At 45.9% G+C, this 23,832-nt stretch overlaps 1 protein-coding gene across 1 annotated transcript; it reads left to right on the top strand.

The window, feature by feature from the left end:
- Positions 1–21,944: 21,944 nt before the first annotated feature.
- Positions 21,945–23,726, top strand: LOC129845313 (uncharacterized). The gene is made up of 2 exons (XM_055913198.1): positions 21,945–22,213; positions 22,946–23,726. Exons 1-2 carry the CDS (start codon positions 22,094–22,096, stop codon positions 23,552–23,554), a joined length of 729 nt encoding a protein of 242 aa, XP_055769173.1. The 5' UTR covers positions 21,945–22,093; the 3' UTR covers positions 23,555–23,726.
- Positions 23,727–23,832: the final 106 nt, after the last annotated feature.

The raw sequence follows: 23,832 nt of genomic DNA, 5'->3' as shown, positions 1-23,832 counted from the left end.
TCCTGTCTATTTTATGTTAATAAGTATCTTACAAATTATCATAAATAGACAGATTGAATTTAATTAATGAGTACATTAGAGGAATTATTTAATTCCACTAACAGTCCTGTAGTTAATTCAATGTAATTGGAGAATCCATTGGGTTCTGGTAGTGTCACGCCCTGACCATAGAGAGCCTTTTTTACTCTCTATTTTGGTTTGGTCGGGGTGTGACTAGGGGGGGGTGTTCCTATCTAGGTTGTCTAGTTCTATGTTGGCCTGGTATGGTTCCCAATCAGAGGCAGCTGTTTATCGTTGTCTCTGAATGTGGATCATATTTAGGCAGCCATTTACCCCATTGTGCTATGAGGGATCTTGTTTTTGTGTAGCTGCCTGTGAGCAGCCCAGAACGTTACGTTTCATTTTCTTCTGTATTGTTTTTGGTGAGTTTCATATTTATTAAACATGTGAAACTCTAAGTACGCTGCGCCTTGGTCCATTCATTCAGACGAGTGTGACAGGTAGTCTTTATAAATAGAAAAAATTAAACAAACAATAAAAGAATAAACACAACCCCCTAAAGACATCATCTCTTAGAAAAAACAAACAAGAGTGGAGAGATTTTGGTATTTTTCAACAGGTAATGCCTCCTCTCAGACAGACTACTGTGTGTGTGTGTGTGTGTGTGTGTGTGTGTGTGTGTGTGTGTGTGTGTGTGTGTGTGTGTGTGTGTGTGTGTGTGTGTGTGTGTGTGTGTGTGTGTGTGTGTGTGTGTGTGTGTGTCTAAGATTTGTATTTGATCGTGTTTATATTTTTGCTGTTTGTTCCATACATCTCCATTTTGGATAGATAACTCTTCGTGTTGTTTGTTTAGTGTTTTTCAATTTTCCCAGAAGTGGTTTCAGTCTATGGATTATTCAATTACATTGAGCTGATTTCTGACGTGCTGTTCCTTCTTTTTCCGTCGTGTATTTCTGTATTGTTTTAGTGATTCACCATAGTGAAGGCGTAGACTGAGGTTTTCTGGGTCTCTATGTTTTTGGTTGGATAGCTTTCTCAATTTTGTTCTTATGTGTTTGAATTCTTCATCAAACCATTTGTCATTGTTGTTTGATTTGATAGGGAAGCTGAGAGGTCAAATATACTGTTAAGATTTTCTACTGCCAAGTTTACACCTTCACTATTACAGTGGAACGTTTTGTCCAGGAAGTTGTCTAAAAGGGATTGAATTTGTTGTTGCCTAATTGTTTTTTCGTAGGTTTCCACAATACATTCCTTCCATCTATAGCATTTCTTAATATTATTCAGTTCCTTTGGCTTTGATGCCTCATGATTGAGTATTGCTCTGTTCAAGTAGACTGTGATTTTGCTGTGATCTGATAGGGGTATCAGTCTCTCTCTGTCTCTCTCTCTTCCTTCTCTCTCTATCTCTATCTCTCTCTCTCTTCCTTCTCTCTGTCTCTCTTCCTCTCTCCCTCTGTGTCTCTCTCTATCTATCTCTGTCTCTCTCTTTCTCTCTTCCTTCTCTCTTGTCTCTCTTCATTCTCTCTCTTTCTCTCTTCCTTCTCTCTCTCTCTTCCTTCTCTCTCTCTCTATCTATCTCTGTCTCTCATTCTCTGTGACACCCTACTTATTCTCTCTTTTCCTCCTTTCTTTTTCCTTTCTCATTATTTCTCCCTTACTCCCTCTCATTTTTAATCCCAATTCCACCATCTGTTAAGGTACTTACATACAATACACCAGACAGCCAACCCACTGATGGTGAATACAGAGAGAGAGTTAATGTAGTTATATACAATACACCAGACAGCCAACCCACTGATGGTGAATACAGAGAGAGAGTTAATGTAGTTATATACAATACACCAGACAGCCAACCCACTGATGGTGAATACAGAGAGAGAGAGAGAGAGAGAGAGAGAGCTAATGTAGTTATATACAGTACACCAGACAGCCTGATGGTGAATACAGAGAGAGAGAGAGTGAGAGAGAGAGTGAGAGTGAGAGAGGGAGAGAGAGCTAATGTAGTTACACACAGTACACCAGACAGCCAATGCTTTTGGGATTTTGCCCAATTGCCTCCTGTTTACGTAGGACCACAGTCAACCACGACCAGCAACAGGCAAGACACACACACCCAAGCACACACAGACGCACACATCACACCAAACACACCCACACACAAACACACCACACACCCCACACACACATGCACTTCCCCTCTATGAAAGCGTGGCATCACAACATGTTGTACCATTAATAATAAATGAATACTAAACACCTTACTACTATGTCTAGTGCCAATCCTTCCAATCCAACACTGCCATTCAATGTTAAGGAGATTGGCTCTGAAATGCAGGGATAAGGTGCGGTGGCTTGTTGTCATGGCAATTCACCAGTCTGTCGTTGTTACCTCCAATGGGATAATCATCACACATGTTATTAGAAAAGAGACACCCCCCATATCATCACACTATATTATTAGAACAGAGAAACCCCCCATATCATCACACTATATTATTAGAACAGAGACACCCCCCATATCATCACACTGTTATTAGAACAGAGACACCCCCCATATCATCACACTATGTTATTAGAACACAGAAACCCCCCATATCATCACACTATGTTATTAGAACACAGAAACCCCCCATATCATCACACTATGTTATTAGAACAGAGAAACCCCCCATATCATCACACTATATTATTAGAACAGAGAAACCCCCCATATCATCACACTATATTATTAGAACACAGAAACCCCCCATATCATCACACTATGTTATTAGAACAGAGAAACCCCCCATATCATCACACTATATTATTAGAACAGAGAAACCCCCCATATCATCACACTATATTATTAGAACAGAGAAACCCCCCATATTCACACTATATTATTAGAACACAGAAACCGCCCATATCATCACACTATATTATTAGAACAGAGAAACCCCCCATATCATCACACTATGTTATTAGAACACAGAAACCCCCCCATATCATCACACTATATTATTAGAACAGAGAAACCCCCCATATCATCACACTATATTATTAGAACAGAGACACCCCCCATATCATCACACTATATTATTAGAACACAGGCACCCCCCCATATCATCACACTATATTATTAGAACAGAGACACCCCCCATATCATCACACTATATTATTAGAACAGAGACACCCCCCATATCATCACACTATATTATTAGAACACAGGCACCCCCCCATATCATCACACTATATTATTAGAACAGAGACACCCCCCATATCATCACACTATATTATTAGAACAGAGACACCCCCCATATCATCACACTATATTATTAGAACAGAGACACCCCCCATATCATCACACTATATTATTAGAACAGAGACACCCCCCATATCATCACACTATATTATTAGAACACAGGCACCCCCCATATCATCACACTATATTATTAGAACAGAGACACCCCCCATATCATCACACTATATTATTAGAACAGAGACACCCCCCATATCATCACACTATATTATTAGAACAGAGACACCCCCCATATCATCACACTATATTTTTAGAACACAGACACCCCCCATATCATCACACTATATTATTAGAACAGAGACACCCCCCATATCATCACACTATATTATTAGAACACAGGCACCCCCCCATATCATCACACTATGTTATTAGAACAGAGACACCCCCCATATCATCACACTATGTTATTAGAACACAGAAACCCCCCATACAATCACACTATATTATTAGAACACAGGCACCCCCCCATATCATCACATTATGTTATTAGAACAATGACACCCCCCATATCATCACACTATGTTATTAGAACACAGAAACCCCCCATACAATCACACTATATTATTAGAACAGAGACACCCCCCATATCATCACACTATATTATTAGAACACAGACACCCCCCATATCATCACACTATATTATTAGAACACAGACACCCCCCATATCATCACACTATGTTATTAGAACAGAGAAACCCCCCATATCATCACACTATATTATTAGAACACAGGCACCCCCCATATCATCACACTATATTATTAGAACACAGACACCCCCCCATATCATCACACTATATTATTAGAACACAGACACCCCCCCATATCATCACACTATATTATTAGAACAGAGACACCCCCCATATCATCACACTATATTATTAGAACAGAGAAACCCCCCATATCATCACACTATATTATTAGAACAGAGACACCCCCCATATCATCACACTATATTATTAGAACACAGACACCCCCCGATATCGTCACATTATGTTATTAGAACAATGACACCCCCCATATCATCACACTATGTTATTAGAACAGAGACACCCCCCATATCATCACACTATATTATTAGAACACAGAAACCCCCCATACAATCACACTATGTTATTAAAACACAGACACCCCCCGATATCGTCACATTATGTTATTAGAACAATGACACCCCCCATATCATCACACTATGTTATTAGAACAGAGACACCCCCCATATCATCACACTATATTATTAGAACACAGAAACCCCCCATATCATCACACTATATTATTAGAACACAGACACCCCCCATATCATCACACTATATTATTAGAACAGAGAACCCCCCCATATCATCACACTATATTATTAGAACACAGGCACCCCCCATATCATCACACTGTGTTATTAGAACAGAGACACCCCCCACATCATCACACTATATTATTAGAACAGAGACACCCCCCATATCGTCACACTATTATTACAACAGAGACAGCCCCCATATCATCACACTATATTATTAGAACAGAGAACCCCCCCCCCATATCATCACACATGTTATTAGAACAGAGAAACCCCCCATATCATCACACTATATTATTAGAACACAGACACCCCCCCATATCATCACATTATGTTATTAGAACACAGAAACCCCCCATATCATCACACTATATTATTAGAACAGAGACACCCCCCATATCATCACACTATATTATTAGAACACAGACAACCCCCGATATCGTCACACTATTATTAGAACAGAGACACCCCCCATATCATCACACTATATTATTAGAACAGAGACACCCCCCATATCATCACACTATATTATTAGAACAGAGAACCCCCCCATATCATCACACTATATTATTAGAACACAGACACCCCCCCATATCATCACATTATGTTATTAGAACACAGAAACCCCCCATATCATCACACTATGTTATTAGAACACAGAAACCCCCCATATCATCACACTGTGTTATTAGAACACAGAAACCCCCCATATCATCACATTATGTTATTAAAACACAGACACCCCCCGATATCGTCACATTATGTTATTAGAACAATGACACCCCCCATATCATCACACTGTATTATTAGAACACAGAAACCCCCCATATCATCACACTGTGTTATTAGAACACAGAAACCCCCCATATCATCACATTATGTTATTAAAACACAGACACCCCCCATATCATCACACTATGTTATTAGAACAGAGACACCCCCCGATATCGTCACATTATGTTATTAGAACAATGACACCCCCCATATCATCACACTATATTATTAGAACAGAGACACCCCCCATATCATCACACTATATTATTAGAACACAGAAACCCCCCATACAATCACACTATATTATCAGAACTGAGAAACCCCCCATATCATCACACTATATTATTAGAACAGAGAAACCCCCCATATCATCACACTATATTATTAGAACAGAGACACCCCCCATATCATCACACTATATTATTAGAACACAGAAACCCCCCATATCATCACACTATGTTATTAGAACAGAGAAACCCCCCATATCATCACACTATATTATTAGGACAGAGACACCCCCCATATCATCACACTATTATTAGAACAGAGACACCCCCCATATCATCACACTATATTATTAGAACTGAGAAAACCCCCATATCATCACACTATATTATTAGAACAGAGAAACCCCCCATATCATCACACTATGTTATTAGAACAGAGAAACCCCCCATATCATCACACTATATTATTAGGACAGAGACACCCCCCATATCATCACACTATTATTAGAACAGAGACACCCCCCATATCATCACACTATGTTATTAGAACACAGAAACCCCCCATATCGTCACATAATGTTATTAGAACAATGACACCCCCCATATCGTCACATTATGTTATTAGAACAGAGAAACCCCCCATATCATCACACTATATTATTAGAACACAGACACACCCCATATCATCACACTATATTATTAGGACACAGACACCCCCCATATCATCACACTATATTATTAGAACAGAGAAACCCCCCATATCATCACACTATATTATTAGAACACAGACACCCCCCATATCATCACACTATATTATTAGAACACAGACACCCCCCATATCATCACACTATATTATTAGAACACAGACACCCCCCATATCATCACACTATGTTATTAGAACAGAGAAACCCCCCATATCATCACACTATATTATTAGAACACAGGCACCCCCCATATCATCACACTATATTATTAGAACACAGACACCCCCCCCATATCATCACACTATATTATTAGAACACAGACACCCCCCCATATCATCACACTATATTATTAGAACAGAGACACCCCCCATATCATCACACTATATTATTAGAACAGAGAAACCCCCCATATCATCACACTATATTATTAGAACAGAGACACCCCCCATATCATCACACTATATTATTAGAACACAGACACCCCCCGATATCGTCACATTATGTTATTAGAACAATGACACCCCCCATATCATCACACTATGTTATTAGAACAGAGACACCCCCCATATCATCACACTATATTATTAGAACACAGAAACCCCCCATACAATCACACTATGTTATTAAAACACAGACACCCCCCGATATCGTCACATTATGTTATTAGAACAATGACACCCCCCATATCATCACACTATATTATTAGAACAGAGACACCCCCCATATCATCACACTATATTATTAGAACACAGAAACCCCCCATACAATCACACTATATTATCAGAACTGAGAAACCCCCCATATCATCACACTATATTATTAGAACAGAGAAACCCCCCATATCATCACACTATATTATTAGGACAGAGACACCCCCCATATCATCACACTATATTATTAGAACACAGAAACCCCCCATACAATCACACTATGTTATTAAAACACAGACACCCCCCGATATCGTCACATTATGTTATTAGAACAATGACACCCCCTATATCATCACACTATGTTATTAGAACAGAGACACCCCCCATATCATCACACTATATTATTAGAACACAGAAACCCCCCATATCATCACACTATATTATTAGAACAGAGAAACCCCCCATATCATCACACTATATTATTAGGACAGAGACACCCCCCATATAATCACACTATTTTATTAGAACACAGACACCCCCCCCTCCCTCCCTCCCTCCTCCCTCCCTCCCCGCAGACCTAAATGTGTTGGTCATGCATTATTAAGTGCAGCCATGTGTTGAGATGGTGTTGTTGGTCGGTGGTTGGTTGTCAGGGTCTAACACTAGCCACATGTCTAATGAAAGGTAAGTGTTCTACCCATCCAATTAGTCCACAATTAGGGTCACCACTCTGTGCTTTCGCATCTGTGCCCCTCACTCAGCCCATGGCTGACTGCTGACTAGCCAGCAGGGAGTGAAAGGGGAGGATGAGGGTGATTGGGGGAGGGGGGGTGGGGACTGTCACATTAAATTAGCTGGCTGTCACATTATGTCTTGTGTTGCAATATCCTGATTTCGAGAACAAATGTTGTTTTGGAGGGGTTTTCCACTTTGTGTGTGTAATGTGTGGGGCATTTGTTTGAGGATCATAGTAATGACAGACACCCTGTACATAGAAAAGTGCATGCCTTGTTTATGGAATAGATATAAGATATACTGAACAAGATATACAGCTGCAAACACACAAACATTGAGCACATCTTAAGTATAAGATAAGGTTTTGACTTCTAAAGTAAGAGCCCATGTTTTTACCATGTGAGACGTGCAGTCACAGCTGGACAGGAGGACAGAGGGACAGGGGGACAGAGGGACAGAGGGACAGGGGGACAGAGGGACAGAGGGACAGAGGGACAGTGAGACAGGGAGACAGGGGGACAGGGGGACAGAGGGACAGGGGGACAGAGAGACAGAGGGACAGGGGGACAGGGGGACAGAGGGACAGAGGGACAGGGGGACAGGGGGACAGGGGGACAGAGGGACAGGGGGACAGGGGGACAGGGGGACAGAGGGACAGGGGACAGGGGGACAGAGGGACAGAGGGACAGGGGGACAGGGGGACAGAGGGACAGAGGGACAGGGGGACAGGGGGACAGAGGGACAGAGGGACAGGGGGACAGGGGGACAGAGGGACAGGGGGACAGGGGGACAGAGGGACAGAGGGACAGGGGGACAGGGGGACAGAGGGACAGGGGGACAGGGGGACAGAGGGACAGAGGGACAGGGGGACAGGGGGACAGAGGGACAGAGGGACAGAGGGACAGTGAGACAGGGAGACAGGGAGACAGAGGGACAGGGGGACAGAGGGACAGTGAAACAGAGGGACAGGGGGACAGGGAGACAGGGGGACAGAGGGACAGGGGGACAGGGAGACAGGGGGACAGGGGGACAGAGGGACAGGGGGACAGGGAGACAGGGGGACAAGGGGACAGGGGGACAGGGGGACAGAGGGACAGGGGGACAGGGAGACAGAGGGACAGGGGGACAGAGGGACAGGGAGACAGGGGGACAAGGGGACAGGGAGACAGGGGGACAGAGAGACAGAGGGACAGGGGGACAGGGAGACCGAGGGACAAGGGGACAGGGAGACAGGGGGACAGTGAGACAGGGGGACAGGGGGACAGGGGGACAGAGGGACAGAGGGACAGGGGGAGGCCTCACGCCCAGGGATTTATCAGTGATTCTCATGACTTGGGCAAGAGCAGAGCCAGTCAGTCTTTATATAACAAGCAGCTGGGGGAGGGGGCACTTTCCCATGTTGTCAGGGTCAGGGGTCAACTCTCTAAGTACTGTAGCAGTTGTTTTTCGTCACAATAATCTGGGCCTACTGTTGCAGATCTGAGGGGAGCATAAAAGGGAAGTACACACTTCTCTACTCTCACGACAAGCCCTCCCCTCCTCCGACTACACTCCATAACTGGGGCTCTGCTCTCCTCTCCTCCACTCCATAACTGGGTCTCTCCTCTCCTCCACTCCATAACTGGGGCTCTGCTCTCCTACACTCCATAACTGGGGCTCTGCTCTCCTCCACTCCATAACTGGGCCTCTCCTCTCCTCCACTCCATAACTGGGGCTCTCCTCTCCTCCACTCCATAACTGGGGCTCTGCTCTCCTCCACTCCATAACTGGGTCTCTCCTCTCCTCCACTCCATAACTGGGGCTCTGCTCTCCTCCACTCCATAACTGGGGCTCTGCTCTCCTCCACTCCACAACTGGGGCTCTCCTCTTCTCCACTCCACAACTGGGGCTCTGCTCTCCTCCACTCCATAACTGGGTCTCTCCTCTCCTCCACTCCATAACTGGGGCTCTGCTCTCCTCCACTCCATAACTGGGTCTCTCCTCTCCTCCACTCTACAACTGGAGCTCTGCTCTCCTCCACTCCATAACTGGGGCTCTCCTCTCCTCCACTCCATAACTGGGGCTCTGCTCTCCTCCACTCCATAACTGGGGCTCTCCTCTCCTCCACTCCACTCCAAAACTGGGGCTCTGCTCTCCTCCACTCCATAACTGGGCCTCTCCTCTCCTCCACTCCATAACTGGGCCTCTCCTCTCCTCCACTCCATAACTGGGGCTCTGCTCTCCTCCACTCCATAACTGGGCCTCTCCTCCACTCCATGACTGGGGCTCTCCTCTCCTCCACTCCATAACTGGGGCTCTGCTCTCCTCCACTCCATAACTGGGGCTCTGCTCTGCTCTCCTCCACTCCATAACTGGGGCTCTGCTCTCCTCCACTCCATGACTGGGGCTCTGCTCTCCTCCACTCCATAACTGGGGCTCTGCTCTCCTCCACTCCATAACTGGGGCTCTGCTCTCCTCCACTCCATAACTGGGGCTCTGCTCTGCTCTCCTCCACTCCATGACTGGGGCTCTGCTCTCCTCCACTCCATAACTGGGGCTCTGCTCTCCTCCACTCCATAACTGGGGCTCTGCTCTCCTCCACTCCATAACTGGGGCTCTGCTCTCCTCCACTCCATAACTGGGGCTCTGCTCTGCTCTCCTCCACTCCATAACTGGGGCTCTGCTCTCCTCCACTCCATAACTGGGCCTCTCCTCTCCTCCACTCCATAACTGGGGCTCTGCTCTCCTCCACTCCATAACTGGGGCTCTGCTCTCCTCTCCTCCACTCCTTAACTGGGGCTCTGCTCTCCTCCACTCCATAACTGGGGCTCTGCTCTCCTCTCCTCCACTCCTTAACTGGGGCTCTGCTCTCCTCCACTCCATAACTGGGGCTTTGCTCTGCTCTCTGTGTCTGCATCCAAAATGGAACCCTATGTTCCCTATATAGTGCACTATTTTTGACCAGGGCCCATGGTAGTGCACTATGTAGGGTGCCATTTGGGATGCACCTTGTGATTGCATTGTACCATGTGCAGCTTGCAGCACCTCCCAGTGTTATGGACACAGAACAAGCAGCGTCTCAGTGAGAGGAGCAGCGGCCGCCCCCTAACGCCCCCCCCCCCCCCCCCCCCCCCCCCGTCCATCGGTGTGCTCTGAAGACTGGGGGCCCGAGGCACAGAGACAAGATCAAAGCAGGAAGCATGAAAAGGCTCCCATCACACAAGTAAGCCTCCTTCCTACATACACACACACACAGAGCCTTGAGCCTCTCGTCCCCCTTCATGCAGCAGCCGCCCGTGGAGGCTGTGAGGAGAGGGCAGGTCCCAAGGCCGTGTGAGCCTGACAACAGATGGCTGAGACTGGGGAGCACGGACCATAACACATGCCCCCTGCTGGAGCTCAGAGCTGGCAACAACATCTCAAGGACATTCTCCGTGCCTGTGAGAGAAAGTGGGCTTGTTTGACTTTACAGCTGACATGATGCATTTAGGGTAACTGACTGTGATCTTCATATAATAATGAGTAGTTATTTAGGATGCAAAGTGTTCAGTAGATCAGACATGTGTATATTCCACAATTGGCAGCACTCCATGCCCAGAAATGGGCACCATGGCTCTTCCTATAGATAGTATAAATAGTTGTGGTTAAATCACACTGCAGTCTGTGCTTTCATACAAACTCAAATCAATCACAACGTTCCCATTTATAAAAAACATTTGTCATTCTCAGAGTTATCTGTTTAGACAAGTGACTTTCCCTGGACAAAGATTTTTTCCATCACGTTGTGGGTTGAGAAGGTACCGTTGTTGACACAGGCCTGTCATAACTAAATAAAAGGCAGTACTAAAGCATCTAGAGTAATCCTGTAGGATTAGGTGGAAGGTCCTGGTCTACAGGTGAAGGATTACTCCTCTATACACAGAGCAGGGACAGGTGGATTACTCCTCTATACACAGAGCAGGGACATGTGGATTACTCATCTATACACAGAGCAGGGACAGGTGGATTACTCCTCTATACACAGAGCAGGGACAGGGGAAGGATTACTCCTCTATACACAGAGCAGGGACAGGTGGATTACTCCTCTATACACAGAGCAGGGACAGGGGAAGGATTACTCCTCTATACACAGAGCAGGGACAGGGGAAGGATTACTCCTCTATACACAGAGCAGGGACAGGTGGATTACTCCTCTATACTCAGAGCAGGGACAGGTGGATTACTCCTCTATACACAGAGCAGGGTCAGGGGAAGGATTACTCCTCTATACACAGAGCAGGGACAGGGGAAGGATTACTCCTCTATACACAGAGGAGGGACAGGGGAAGGATTACTCCTCTATACACAGAGCAGGGACAGGTGGATTACTCCTCTATACTCAGAGCAGGGACAGGGGAAGGATTACTCCTCTATACACAGAGCAGGGACAGGTGGATTACTCCTCTATACACAGAGCAGGGACAGGTGGATTACTCCTCTATACACAGAGCAGGGACAGGGGAAGGATTACTCCTCTATACACAGAGCAGGGACAGGTGGATTACTCCTCTATACACAGAGCAGGGACAGTTGGATTACTCCTCTATACACAGAGAAGGGACAGTTGGATTACTCCTCTATACACAGAGCAGGGACAGGGGAAGGATTACTCCTCTATACACAGAGCAGGGACAGGGGAAGGATTACTCCTCTATACACAGAGCAGGGACAGGTGGATTACTCCTCTATACACAGAGCAGGGACAGGGGAAGGATTACTCCTCTATATACAGAGCAGGGACAGGGGAAGGATTACTCCTCTATACACAGAGCAGGGACAGGTAAGGATTACTCCTCTATACACAGAGCAGGGACAGGGGAAGGATTACTCCTCTATACACAGAGCAGGGACAGGTGGATTACTCCTCTATACACAGAGCAGGGACAGGGGAAGGATTACTCCTCTATACACAGAGCAGGGACAGGGGGATTACTCCTCTATACACAGAGCAGGGGCAGGGGAAGGATTACTCCTCTATACACAGAGCAGGGACAGGGGAAGGATTACTCCTCTATACTCAGAGCAGGGACATGTGGATTACTCCTCTATACACAGAGCAGGGACAGGGGAAGGATTACTCCTCTATACACAGAGCAGGGACAGTTGGATTACTCCTCTATACTCAGAGCAGGGACAGGGGAAGGATTACTCCTCTAGACACAGAGCAGGGACAGGTGGATTACTCCTCTATACACAGAGCAGGGACAGTTGGATTACTCCTCTAGACACAGAGCAGGGACAGGTGGATTACTCCTCTATACACAGAGCAGGGACAGGGGGAGGATTACTCCTCTATACACAGAGAAGGGACAGGTGGATTACTCCTCTATACACAGAGCAGGGACAGGGGGTGGATTACTCCTCTATACACAGAGCAAGGACAGGTGGATTACTCCTCTATACACAGAGCAGGGACAGGTGGATTACTCCTCTAGACACAGAGCAGGGACAGGGGAAGGATTACTCCTCTATACACAGAGCAGGGACAGGGGGAGGATTACTCCTCTATACACAGAGCAGGGACAGGGGGAGGATTACTCCTCTATACACAGAGCAGGGACAGGGGGAGGATTACTCCTCTATACACAGAGCAGGGACAGGTGGATTACTCCTCTATACACAGAGCAGGGACAGTTGGATTACTCCTCTAGACACAGAGCAGGGACAGGTGGATTACTCCTCTATACACAGAGCAGGGACAGGGGGAGGATTACTCCTCTATACACAGAGAAGGGACAGGTGGATTACTCCTCTATACACAGAGCAGGGACAGGGGGTGGATTACTCCTATATACACAGAGCAAGGACAGGTGGATTACTCCTCTATACACAGAGCAGGGACAGGTGGATTACTCCTCTAGACACAGAGCAGGGACAGGGGAAGGATTACTCCTCTATACACAGAGCAGGGACAGGGGGAGGATTACTCCTCTATACACAGAGCAGGGACAGGGGAAGGATTACTCCTCTAGACACAGAGCAGGGACAGGGGGAGGATTACTCCTCTATACACAGAGCAGGGACAGGTGGATTACTCCTCTATATACAGAGCAGTGACATGTTGATTACTCCTCTATACACAGAGCAGGGACAGTTGGATTACTCCTCTATACACAGAGCAGGGACAGGGGAAGGATTACTCCTCTATACACAGAGAAGGGACAGTTGGATTACTCCTCTATACACAGAGCAGGGACAGGTGGATTACTCCTCTATACACAGAGCAGGGACAGGTGAATTACTCCTCTATACACAGAGCAGGGACAGGTGAAGGATTACTCCTCTATACACAGAGCAGGGACAGGTGAATTACTCCTCTATACACAGAGCAGGGACAGGTGGATTACTCCTCTATACACAGAGCAGGGACAGGTGGATTACTCCTCTATACACAGAGCAGGGACAGGTGAAGGATTACTCCTCTATACACAGAGCAGGGACAGGTGAAGGATTACTCCTCTATACACAGAGCAGGGACAGGGGAAGGATTACTCCTCTATACACAGAGCAGGGACAGGTGAAGGATTACTCCTCTATACACAGAGCAGGGACAGGGGAAGGATTACTCCTCTATACACAGAGCAGGGACAGGTGAAGGATTACTCCTCTATACACAGAGCAGGGACAGTTGGATTACTCCTCTATACACAGAGCAGGGACAGTTGGATTCCTCCTCTATACACAGAGCAGGGACAGGTGGATTACTCCTCTATACACAGAGAAGGGACAGGTGGATTACTCCTCTTGACACAGAGCAGGGACAGGTGGATTACTCCTATATACACAGAGCAGGGACAGTTGGATTACTCCTCTATACACAGAGCAGGGACAGGTGGATTACTCCTCTATACACAGAGCAGGGACAGGTGGATTACTCCTCTATACACAGAGCAGGGACAGGTGGATTACTCCTCTATACACAGAGCAGGGACAGGGGAAGGATTACTCCTCTATACACAGAGCAGGGACAGGTGGATTACTCCTCTATACACAGAGCAGGGACAGGGGAAGGATTACTCCTCTATACACAGAGCAGGGACAGGTGGATTACTCCTCTATACACAGAGCAGGGACAGGTGGATTACTCCTCTATACACAGAGAAGGGACAGGTGGATTACTCCTCTAGACACAGAGCAGGGACAGGGGAAGGATTACTCCTCTATACACAGAGAAGGGACAGGTGAAGGATTACTCCTCTAGACACAGAGCAGGGACAGGGGGAGGATTACTCCTCTATACACAGAGCAGGGACAGGTGGATTACTCCTCTATACACAGAGAAGGGACAGGTGGATTACTCCTCTAGACACAGAGCAGGGACAGGGGAAGGATTACTCCTCTATACACAGAGCAGGGACAGGGGGAGGATTACTCCTCTATACACAGAGCAGGGACAGGGGGAGGATTACTCCTCTATACACAGAGCAGGGACAGGGGGAGGATTACTCCTCTATACACAGAGCAGGGACAGGTGGATTACTCCTCTATACACAGAGCAGGGACATGTGGATTACTCCTCTATACACAGAGCAGGGACAGTTGGATTACTCCTCTATACACAGAGCAGGGACAGGGGAAGGATTACTCCTCTATACACAGAGAAGGGACAGGTGGATTACTCCTCTATACACAGAGAAGGGACAGTTGGATTACTCCTCTATACACAGAGCAGGGACAGGTGGATTACTCCTCTATACACAGAGCCGGGACAGGTGAATTACTCCTCTATACACAGAGCAGGGACAGGTGAAGGATTACTCCTCTATACACAGAGCAGGGACAGGTGAATTACTCCTCTATACACAGAGCAGGGACAGGTGGATTACTCCTCTATACACAGAGCAGGGACAGGTTGATTACTCCTCTATACACAGAGCAGGGACAGGTGAAGGATTACTCCTCTATACACAGAGCAGGGACAGGTGAAGGATTACTCCTCTAGACACAGAGCAGGGACAGGGGGAGGATTACTCCTCTATACACAGAGCAGGGACAGGGGAAGGATTACTCCTCTATACACAGAGCAGGGACAGGGGAAGGATTACTCCTCTATACACAGAGCAGGGACAGGTGAAGGATTACTCCTCTATACACAGAGCAGGGACAGGTGGATTACTCCTCTATACACAGAGCAGGGACAGTTGGATTACTCCTCTATACACAGAGCAGGGACAGGTGGATTACTCCTCTATACACAGAGCAGGGACAGGTGGATTACTCCTCTTTACACAGAGCAGGGACAGGGGAAGGATTACTCCTCTATACACAGAGCAGGGACAGGGGAAGGATTACTCCTCTATACACAGAGCAGGGATAGGGGAAGGATTACTCATCTGTACACAGAGCAGGGACAGGGGAAGGATTACATGCACATTTGTGGTCTGCTGGAGGTCATTTTGCAGGGCTCTGGCAGTGCACCTCCTTGCACAAAGGCGGAGGTAGCGGTCCTGCTGCTGGGTTTTTGCCCTCCTACGGCCTCATCCACGTCTCCTGATGTACTGGCCTGTCTCCTGGTAGCGCCTCCATGCTCTGGACACTACGCTCACAGACACAGCAAACCTTTTTGCCACAGCTCGCATTGATGTGCCATCCTGGATGAACTGCACTACCTGAGCCACTTGTGTGGGTTGTAGACTCCGTCTCATGCTACCACTAGAGTGAGAGCACCGCCAGCATTCAAAAGTGACCAAAACATCAGCCAGGAAGCATAGGAACTGAGAAGTGGTCTGTGGTCACCACCTGCAGAATCACTCCTTTTTTGGGGGTGTCTTGCTAATTGCCTATAATTTCCACCTTTTGTCTATTCCATTTGCACAACAGCATGTGAAATTTATTGTCAATCAGTGTTGCTTCCTAAGTGGACAGTTTGATTTCACAGAAGTGTGATTGACTTGGAGTTACATTGTGTTGTTTAAGTGTTGCCTTTATTTTTTTGAGCGGTGTACATTGCATACACACAAACTGCAGCTATCTGACTCCAGGTTTCAGCAGACACACTGGTAGTGATTACCATTACTCATTTGCTTAAAAAGTTAAAACTTCAGATTTGAAATAACCCCACTTCGTCAAATGTTGTGTCCCGAATGGCACCCTTTTCCCTATGGGCCCTGGTCAAAAGTAGTGCACTAAATAGTGAATAGTGTGTCAACCTCCCTCTGCCCCCGAGGATCCTGTCTCCATTATTCATGAGCCCTCAGGTTGGGCCCTGGGAACAAGCCTGGCGAGGCCCTGAGTCAATAAGAGGCACTGGCCTCCACAATGGCCTCAACCTCCAACTACACAACTACACTGTTGACAGACACCAACACAAAGGAGCAGACAGGGGCTCCCCCTACGTTCTCACATAAAGAAGAATGAGTCAGTGTGCTGCGGCTCCTAGCTGCTGTTTGTACAGCATATAAAGCCACTGTTGGCCCCATCAATAGGGGACTGGAGTGTTGATGAAACGCTGGGAGAAAGGCCTCCGCTGTGACTGCCAGGGAGAGTTCATGTTCATTACAGGGTATCTCGGGGCTCTACAGCCTGCTAGATGACACCTGACTCCACCCTGGGTGAGAAGACAACAACTTATCCTTTTATTAGGGTGGTAAACAGCATGCTATAGAATACTGGGATGTTAGACTATAGAATACTGGGATGTTAGACTAGAATACTGGGATGTTAGACTATAGAATGCTGGGATGTTAGACTATAGAATACTGGGATGTTAGACTAGAATACTGGGATGTTAGACTATAGAATGCTGGGATGTTAGACTATAGAATGCTGGGATGTTAGACTTTAGAATACTGGGATGTTAGACTTTAGAATACTGGGATGTTAGACTTTAGAATGCTGGGATGTTAGACTAGAATACTGGGATGTTAGACTAGAATACTGGGATGTTAGACTATAGAATGCTGGGATGTTAGACTTTAGAATGCTGGGATGTTAGACTAGAATACTGGGATGTTAGACTATAGAATGCTGGGATGTTAGACTTTAGAATACTGGGATGTTAGACTTTAGAATGCTGGAATGTTAGACTTTAGAATACTGGGATGTTAGACTTTAGAATGCTGGAATGTTAGACTTTAGAATACTGGGATGTTAGACTTTAGAATACTGGGATGTTAGACTTTAGAATGCTGGAATGTTAGACTTTAGAATACTGGGATGTTAGACTTTAGAATACTGGGATGTTAGACTTTAGAATACTGGGATGTTAGACTTTAGAATGCTGGGATGTTAGACTTTAGAATGCTGGGATGTTAGACTAGAATACTGGGATGTTAGACTTTAGAATACTGGGATGTTAGACTAGAATACTGGGATGTTAGACTTTAGAATACTGGGATGTTAGACTTTAGAATACTGGGATGTTAGACTTTAGAATGCTGGGATGTTAGACTAGAATACTGGGATGTTAGACTATAGAATACTGGGATGTTAGACTAGAATACTGGGATGTTAGACTATAGAATGCTGGGATGTTAGACTATAGAATACTGGGATGTTAGACTATAGAATACTGGGATGTTAGACTAGAATACTGGGATGTTAGACTATAGAATGCTGGGATGTTAGACTTTAGAATGCTGGGATGTTAGACTAGAATACTGGGATGTTAGACTATAGAATGCTGGGATGTTAGACTTTGGAATACTGGGATGTTAGACTTTAGAATGCTGGAATGTTAGACTTTAGAATACTGGGATGTTAGACTTTAGAATACTGGGATGTTAGACTTTAGAATACTGGGATGTTAGACTTTAGAATGCTGGGATGTTAGACTTGAAATTACAAGTGCTGCACCAGATCAAGACACTCACATACAAGACTTAAGACTTCAATAATGGCACTATAGGGAATCTGAAAAGCCCCTTTCATTCAATGCAATACGGTATTGTCAATACAATAAAGTTCAATATAAGCTTGTCAAAAGGTTTTACTGCCCCCTGCTGGAAACAATAGCACTCTGTGTTTGCCATTTAGGAATGGGTTCATCTTGGAAAACCCAGAACAAAAATTGGGTCAGATACTCGATTTATGTAACATAGTCTGTCCACAAGAGATCAGGAATGGGACTTTGGGTTGATTAGATTTAGCAACCGTTGTAGAACTGGAAACCTTGATGGAGCAAACAGGAAATGTTCCTGAAACAAGAGAGTAAACATCATAGCTATCAGTATGTCCACATGTCTGTCTGTCTGTCTGTCTGTCTGTCTGTCCTGGTCTGTCCTGGTCTGTCCTGGTCTGTCCTGGTCTGTCCTGGTCTGTCTGTCTGTCTGTCTGTCTGTCTGTCTGTCTGTCTGTCTGTCTGTGTCAGTCCGTCTGTCTGTCTCTCCACCCAAGGTTAGGGAGACAGGGTTGTTTGTGTCAGCTAACCCAGTTATTGTCTATCTGCCTTTCCATCTTGCAGACTCTGGGGAAGTGGGTGTCTATTGTTGAAAGTTCAGGCCGTCCTTCCTGGTAGCTAATACTGAATACATTGTTACACAGTGCCTGGATAAGGGACGTAGACTTCTATGGCTTCAGTATTCTGGATCAGAGGATTCTGATGCTCCAGGATCAACTCTAACTTTACTCTGCATGACAATAACACATGGACCTCAGTGACCCCCATCCCTGTTACTGAGGTTCTCCTAACAACGTGCTCAGACTGCCTCCTGACCCTGGAGAGATGGGATGAGGATGAGAAGTCCTACACCTCTCTAACGCTCTACAGTAGGAGAAGGGAGCTCACCGCTACTGAACTGGACTTCTATAAGAAACAGATGGATTGTCTCAATCTGCCACCAGCGACGTTCATGGAGCCACAGAAAGATCTTTGTCCCGACCCAACTTCATTTTTCTCGTAACAGAAGTAGTGTTTACCACTGCGGTTTCATACTCTTTAAAAAATATATATATATTTCTTCCCCTTTTTCGTAGTATATAATTGATAGTTACAGTCTTGTCCCATCACTGCAACTCCCGTACGGACTCGGGAGAGGCGAAGGTCGAGAGCCGTGTGTCCTCCAAAACACAACCCAACCAAGCCGCACTGCTTCTTGACACAATGCCCACTTAACCCGGAAGCCAGACGCACCAATGTGTTGGAGGAAACACAATACACCTGGCGATAGTGTCAGCATGCACTGCACTAGAGCACGATGGGACAAAAACATCCCTGCCCGGCCAAACCCTCCTCTAACACGGACGTCGCTGGGCCAACTGTTCGCCACAGGCTGCGACAGAGCCTGGACTCGAACAAGGATCTCTAGTGGCACAGCAAGCACTGCGATGCAGTGCCTTAGATCACTGTGCCACTCAGGAGGCGCCTGGTTTCATAACCTCTTGTCAACAAAACCCACTGGGTGTTGGTGTCCAGACCGACCTCATAATCTAGCCACATACCCAGCAAATACACTTGTTACAGTCCCAATTATTATCTCTTTCACAGTCAGTATGTTATGTTGACCCCTGAGTTCAGGTTGTTTTTACAGTCAGTATGTTATATTGACCCCTGAATTCAAGTTGTTTTTACAGTCAGTATGTTGTGTTGACCCCTGAGTTCAGGTTGTTTTTACAGTCAGTATGTTACATCGACTCCTGAGTTCAGGTTGTTTTTAAAGTCAGTATGTTATATTGACCCCTGAATTCAAGTTGTTTTTACAGTCAGTATGTTATGTTGACCCCAGAGTTCAGGTTGTTTTTACAGTCAGTTTGTTATGTTGACCCCTGAGTTCAGGTTGTTTTTACAGTCAGTATGTTGTGTTGACCCCTGAGTTCAGGTTGTTTTTACAGTCAGTATGTTACATTGACCCCAGAGTTCAGGATGTTTTTACAGTCAGTATGTTACATTGACCCCAGAGTTCAGGTTGTTTTTACAGTCAGTATGTTATGTTGACCCCTGAGTTTAGGTTGTTTTTACAGTCAGTATGTTACGTTGACCCCTGAGTTCAGGTTGTTTTTAGTCAGTATGTTATGTTGACCCCTGAGTTCAGGTTGTTTATACAGTCAGTATGTTATGTTGACCCCTGAGTTCAGGTTGTTTTTACAGTCAGTATGTTATGTTGACCCCTGAGTTCAGGATGTTTTTACAGTCAGTATGTTATGTTGACCCCTGAGTTCAGGTTGTTTTTACAGTCAGTATGTTATGTTGATCCCTGAGTTCAGGTTGTTTTTACAGTCAGTATGTTATGTTGACCCCTGAGTTCAGGTTGTTTTTACAGTCAGTGTGTTACATTGACCCCAGAGTTCAGGATGTTTTTACAGTCAGTATGTTACATTGACCCCAGAGTTCAGGTTGTTTTTACAGTCAGTATGTTATGTTGACCCCTGAGTTTAGGTTGTTTTTACAGTCAGTATGTTACGTTGACCCCTGAGTTCAGGTTGTATTTAGTCAGTATGTTATGTTGACCCCTGAGTTCAGGTTGTTTATACAGTCAGTATGTTATGTTGACCCCTGAGTTCAGGTTGTTTTTACAGTCAGTATGTTATGTTGACCCCTGAGTTCAGGATGTTTTTACAGTCAGTATGTTATGTTGACCCCTGAGTTCAGGTTGTTTATACAGTCAGTATGTTATGTTGACCACTGAGTTCAGGTTGTTTTTACAGTCAGTATGTTATGTTGACCCCAGAGTTCAGGTTGTTTTTACATTCAGTATGTTATGTTGACCCCTGAGTTCAGGATGTTTTTACAGTCAGTATGTTACGTTGACCCCTGAGTTCAGGTTGTTTTTACATTCAGTATGTTATGTTGACCCCTGAGTTCAGGATGTTTTTACAGTCAGTATGTTATGTTGACCCCAGAGTTCAGGTTGTTTTTACAGTCAGTATGTTATGTTGACCCCTGAGTTCAGGTTGTTTTTACAGTCAGTATGTTATGTTGACCCCTGAGTTCAGGTTGTTTATACAGTCAGTATGTTACATTGACCCCAGAGTTCAGGTTGTTTTTACAGTCAGTATGTTGTGTTGATCCCTGAGTTCAGGATGTTTTTACAGTCAGTATGTTGTGTTGACCCTTGAGTTCAAGTTTTGTTTAAGAATAGGTTAATTTCAGAAACTCAGAACTAAAATGTTCCTTATTTGCTCCAGATACTCATTTTAAATTATGTAGTCTGTCCACACAAGATTAGGAGTCGTTTTAGATGAAGCAACAGTGGTGGAACTGTGAACCCAGACAGCAGAGCAGGACAGTGGGAGGAGCTATAGGAGGACGACCTCATTTGACTGGCTGATCTGATGTACCATGAAAGGCAGAGGAGAGCAAACATTAGATCATATAAAGACTGGAACTATCCTTGGCATCACTGAAACATCAACAGGCAGAGTGAGACAGACTTACTGTACAGAGACACAGGGAGATTCATTATAGTGAGTGAGACAGACTTACTGTACAGAGACACATTATAGTGAGTGAGACATATTGAGATATGTTGCTGGCTGTGTGTGTCACTGTTGTCCTGGGCCTTCTCTCAGTGAGTGGCTCCCAGGCGGCCCCTTTAACCTGTGAGGATCTCCTGAGACCACTGGAGCTGAGCAGTGTCACTCAGGTACTATCTACTGAACTGTACTGTCTGTCTGTCCATCCACCTGTCTGTATGTCTGTCCGCCTGTCTGTCCGTCCGTCCGTCCACCTGTCTGTCTGTCCGCCTGTCCGCCTGTCCGTCTGTCCGTCTGTCCGTCTGTCCGTCTGTCCGTCTGTCTGTATGTCTGTCCACCTGTCCGTATGTCCGTCCGCCTGTCTGTCCGTCTGTCCGTCTGTCCGTCTGTCCGTCTGTCCGTCTGTCCGTCCGTCCACCTGTCCGTATGTCTGTCCGCCTGTCTGTCCGCCTGTCCGTCTGTCCGTCTGTCCGTCCGTCTGTCCGTCTGTCCGTCTGTCCGTCTGTCTGTCCGTCTGTCTGTCTGTCAGTACGTCCGTCCGTCCGTCCGTCTGTCCGTCTGTCCGTCTGTCCGTCTGTCCGTCTGTCTGTCTGTCTGTCTGTCTGTCTGTCTGTCTGTCAGTCAGTACGTCCGTCCGTCTGTCTGTCTGTCTGTCTGTCTGTCTGTCCGTCCGTCCGTCCGTCCGTCCGTCTGTCTGTCTGTCTGTCTGTCTGTCTGTCAGTCAGTACGTCCGTCCGTCTGTCTGTCTGCCTGTCTGTCTGCCTGTCTGTCTGTCTGTCTGTCTGTCCGTCTGTCTGTCAGTACGTCCGTCCGTCCGTCTGTCTGTCCACCCATGGTTAGGGAGACAGGGTTGTTTGTGTCAGCTAACCCAGTTATTGTCTATCTGCCTTTCCATCTTGCAGACTCTGGGGAAGTGGGTGTATATTGCTGAGAGTTCAGACCGTCCATTCTGGGAACAAATACTGTATACCTTATTACACAGTGCCTGGATAGAGCTCTCTGTGCCGGTCGGTACCCAGAACAACATTCTTGACATCGCCCAGTTCTATGGCTTCGGTATTCCACATCAAAATGCTTTTGGATTCGGATGCTCCAGGATCGACTCTAACTTTACTCTGCATGACAATAGCACATGGAGCTCAGTGAACCCCATCCCTGTTACTGAGAGCCTCCTGACAACGTGCTCAGACTGCCTCCTGACCCTGGAGAGATGGGATGAGGATGAGAAGTCCTACACCTCTCTAACGCTCTACAGTAGGAGAAGGGAGCTCACCGCTACTGAACTGGACTTCTATAAGAAACAGGTGGATTGTCTCAGTCTGCCACCAGCGACGTTCATGGATCCACAGAAAGATCTCTGTCTCGACACAACTCCACTCATAGAAGATCAAATTGCGAAGGAAGTTGAGAATGCAGTTAATTTTATTTCAGAGATTCCAAGAATGCTCAGAAATGCATTTGAACAAGTAAAGAATTCTGTTTATCAGCCATTTTCTGAAATGTTCGGTTAATGAGTAGTTGCCTCCTCCCTGATAGGAGGGAGCATGTAGGCAGCAGTAACCCAGGGTTACAGTACCTAACCCAGCAAGCCTGTAAACAGTGTCTGATGCCTTGATGTGGGACCAAACTCCACTCTGCTCGTGTTGCTCTACATTCAACACAATAAATACAGATTAAGACAAATGTGATTTACATTGTTTTGTTTGTCCCAATAATCAGCTACAATCGGGAGCATTTAAAAAGAAAAGGAAATATAATGGGTGATAGTCTACTTCAGGGTTTCTCAAAC

The sequence above is a fragment of the Salvelinus fontinalis genome, unplaced genomic scaffold, assembly GCF_029448725.1.
Source record: "Salvelinus fontinalis isolate EN_2023a unplaced genomic scaffold, ASM2944872v1 scaffold_0272, whole genome shotgun sequence".
In the NCBI taxonomy this organism is placed as follows: domain Eukaryota; kingdom Metazoa; phylum Chordata; class Actinopteri; order Salmoniformes; family Salmonidae; genus Salvelinus; species Salvelinus fontinalis.
The sequence above is the reverse complement of the archived record's forward strand: the minus strand, read 5'-3'. Positions and strand labels throughout refer to the sequence as shown.

Excerpts from the sequence above, each read along its gene's own strand:
- LOC129845313 (XM_055913198.1), top strand. The coding sequence starts at position 22,094 with ATGTTGCTGGCTGTGTGTGTCACTGTTGTCCTGGGCCTTCTCTCAGTG. Across the intron at positions 22,214-22,945 it reads AGCTGAGCAGTGTCACTCAG|ACTCTGGGGAAGTGGGTGTA; the intron begins GTACTATCTACT and ends TCCATCTTGCAG.